At 40.9% G+C, this 3,439-nt stretch overlaps 1 protein-coding gene and 1 non-coding gene across 3 annotated transcripts; one reads left to right on the forward strand and one right to left on the reverse strand.

The window, feature by feature from the left end:
• The first annotated feature begins 402 nt into the window (after positions 1–402).
• Positions 403–2,224, forward strand: LOC100191685 (uncharacterized). 2 transcript variants are annotated; one of them, XM_020538774.2, is made up of 3 exons: positions 403–1,017; positions 1,761–1,838; positions 1,960–2,224. In XM_020538774.2, the coding sequence occupies exons 1-2, from the start codon at positions 653–655 to the stop codon at positions 1,798–1,800; spliced, it is 405 nt and encodes a 134-aa protein (XP_020394363.1). In that variant the 5' UTR covers positions 403–652; the 3' UTR covers positions 1,801–1,838; positions 1,960–2,224. The 2 variants fall into 2 exon arrangements, with proteins under 2 accessions (XP_020394363.1, NP_001354045.1); NM_001367116.1 differs by having other exon boundaries at positions 426–985; positions 1,960–2,218.
• A 600-nt stretch (positions 2,225–2,824) lies between these two features.
• TRNAA-AGC (transfer RNA alanine (anticodon AGC)) lies at positions 2,825–2,897 on the reverse strand. The gene has a single exon. It is a non-coding gene; the product is annotated as a tRNA-Ala (tRNA).
• Between the last annotated feature and the right edge of the window lie 542 nt (positions 2,898–3,439).

Here is a 3,439-nt window from a genome sequence, read left to right on the forward strand (position 1 = left end):
GATCTTGCATTGGGAAAGAAAAAGGAAGACGGCGATCGAGAGGTCCATTCCAGATAATATATCACGGCTATTATATTAGCTAGAAAGGGCCGGGATGCCCTACCCAGATGACAGTTCACTGGAAATTCTTGCATTGGTATCATATCGATCGATCTCCTAGTGGGTCGGAGACTCGGAGTCGTCCAATAAGTAGTGGTGGGGTTAGTCAACTGCCTCCGTCGTAGCCCTCTAGCTAGACATGATGCATGATTATGCAGATGCCAATTAATTAACAATCATCCGTTATTATTAGCCTATCATGCATATACGAATACGACACACGCTGCTTGCATCAGCATCTCTGTCGCCACAGCCTGCTGCGCCGTGTATATATATAACTCCTCCTACAGCAGGGCAGGGCCATGAAATATCTCACCGCCCGCGCGCGCGCGCCGGCAAATATATATAAAGCAATTGCATTAGCAGCAGCTAGCTCAGTGCTGCCAAAGCTAGCTGAGCTGCACTGCACTGCACCACAGCATATATCCAAGCAGCAGCTAGAAAGTAGAGGAAGCACCACTACGATTACATATATCCAAGCCAAGCGCCCTAGCTTGCTGGTGTTGTTGGTGCTCCGGCCGGCCCTCTCTCGTCTCCTTACTAGCTACCCGTCATGGCGGCCAACTACCACCACTACCAGATGGCGGTGCACGCGGCGGCGGCGGCGGCGGCGTGGAGGAGGGAGCCGGACAGCCCGCAGCTGAGCTTCGTGAGCGGGTGCAGCTCCCTCTTCTCCATCTCCACGCTGCAGGACGACGACGACGACCGAGCCGCCGCCGTCGTCATCGCCGCCGGCCACGCGCTGCCCTCCACGCCCGTCTCGCTCGCGGGCTTCGTCGGCGACGAGGTCGACATGGAGGTGCAGCAGGCCAGCGGCGACGATCGGAGGAGCATCAGGATGATGAGGAACCGGGAGTCCGCGCTCCGCTCCAGGGCCAGGAAGAGGGTCAGTATAGTAAACTCACTACACAAAAACATGTACGTCGGTCTGTACTATAAAGTATATATATACAAAACAGATCGTACGTTTGTATTTGGATACAGTACGTTTTTGAATGCTACCCCGGCCTCGATCCTTCGTTTCAAACTATAGATATATTTTTTGGAGCTGGTGGAGAGCACTTATTTCCAAGCCTAAACTAAAGCATTTACCTACTACTATCACGAAGATATATAAATATATATATATATATATATATATATATATATATATATATATATATATATATATATATGTTTTGTTTGGATATATATATGATGGCCACCATCGCTAGCTCTATCATCCCAGTAGAAAAATCTCAAACAGAAGCTATAGTTAGCTAATTATTAACGCTAGCTGATCAATGATCATGACGATGAGTTCAGTTGTACCTGCCCCTCAAACTAGAGTCTGAAGTCTAAGCACGAATTGATTCATCAATATCACACATGCATATCAGCGACTACGTACTGATATAGAATATAGTTACATGTAGTATGTAATCAGCTATATATGCTTTAATCAGCTAGCTAATTATTAGGGAACCAAACTACATCAGCTGGCCAAACAATCTACCATAGTTTGATCAGAACTTTGCATTGCTAGGTCAATGAAAACCAACATCCCAACCAGCAGCAGCATGGTCGACGACCTGAAAACGAAAGGCCCATGTGTTAATTAGTTTATATCTCGATTAATTGTTACTCATTGCTAAGTTTTACTCTCTGTGTGGATATTGCAGGCATACGTGGAGAACCTGGAGAAAGAGGTTCGCCGGCTAGTGGATGACAACTTGAAGCTCAAGAAGCAGTGCAAAGAGGTGCTAATATATATAAGCATGCCAAATGATGCATCCCTTAATTGCTCTTTTCTTTAATGCTGATGAACACTTGTTTTCCTCTGTTGTTGTTGGGGTTTTTTTTTTTGTGCTGGATGGACAGCTGAAACGGGAGGTAGCGGCACTGGTCCTCCCAACCAAGAGCTCACTTCGGAGAACCTCATCCACCCAATTCTGAAGGGGCGAAGGGAAATGAAATATATAGATTTATATATTTGGTGGTAGCAGTAGCAGTACAAAGTTAAGATCGAGAAGGAATATGGTTGTTGGACTTGTGCTGTGTGCATTTTTTCAGTGCCAGTGTGTGTCGGTGTGTGAAGCAGGGGCAAGGGGACATATATATGAATTAGGCAATGTGCTATGACCTATATATATATATATATATATATATATATATATATATATATATATATATATATATATATATATATATATATATATATATATATATATATATATATATATATATATATATATATATATATATATATATATATATATAATATATATATATTGTTAGCTCAAATGATATAGGGTTTTATAAAAAAATAAACATATGTGTATATATATAACTAAATATAACGGGAAAAAACATTTTACCATCATTTGGAGGTGAGTGACATATAAAATGTTATGTTAGTGACTGAGGTGTCAGTCAATAACACATGTTAAAGTGTCATCCATAAAAATGTCAAAAACAAATCGAAAGCCCTAGATATATATAACATGAATGCATAATATCAATCCTATGAAAACGAATTACCTTACATTTTCTCTAAATTATTAAGGTCTTCAACAAGTTTAAAACAACTATTATACAACAAAAAATACAATCTACAAAATATTTATGGATCTAAGTAGCATCTGTACTCATGTATTTTAACTCTTTTTTGAAACATCAAGCAACTCCTTGACCTAGAAACACTTGTAAGCTGTACGCCTGTAGTGACGAAATGAGTACAAAAAAATGGAGATGCGGGGTATCGATCCCTGTACCTCTCGCATGCTAAGCGAGCGCTCTACCATCTGAGCTACATCCCCTTTGTGATTTCTAAAAAGATTCTGTTGTTTATTTAACAAACGTCTGTGAGTTTAGAGCTGTAAAAACACGTGAAGGCGTCTTGTAACCTTCCGCTTAAACTATTTTTTTTTGTTTTTTTTCCGAACCCTTAACATGTCCTACAGCTATTGAAATCGAACCCAAACACCATACTGGATCCACAAAATCGATTACTTGAATGTCAACCTTTTGCCAAACATATCATCGCGTACACCATCGTTGTCAATTCACTTCCACGTATAAAGGATCGTAATATTTGAACTTATTTTTTTTGCTACTAATATAATTAATGTCTTTCTTTTCGGTATCTAATTGCAAGGGAGAACTGCTTCATAGCGCCGGAAGCAATTCCAGCCTATAGTTCAGGAGAAGGCTGCGCGAACTTTATCACCAAGGTCATTTCTTGAAGAATGGAACCCCGCTTGCCTGCCACACATCAACCAGCAGAATTTTATCCTATACAGCTACAACGAATATAATGATCTATGCATCTGATCTGAGGTCTAAACTCTAGACCAAAACT

This window comes from Zea mays, chromosome 6, assembly GCF_902167145.1.
Source record: "Zea mays cultivar B73 chromosome 6, Zm-B73-REFERENCE-NAM-5.0, whole genome shotgun sequence".
In the NCBI taxonomy this organism is placed as follows: Eukaryota; Viridiplantae; Streptophyta; class Magnoliopsida; order Poales; family Poaceae; genus Zea; species Zea mays.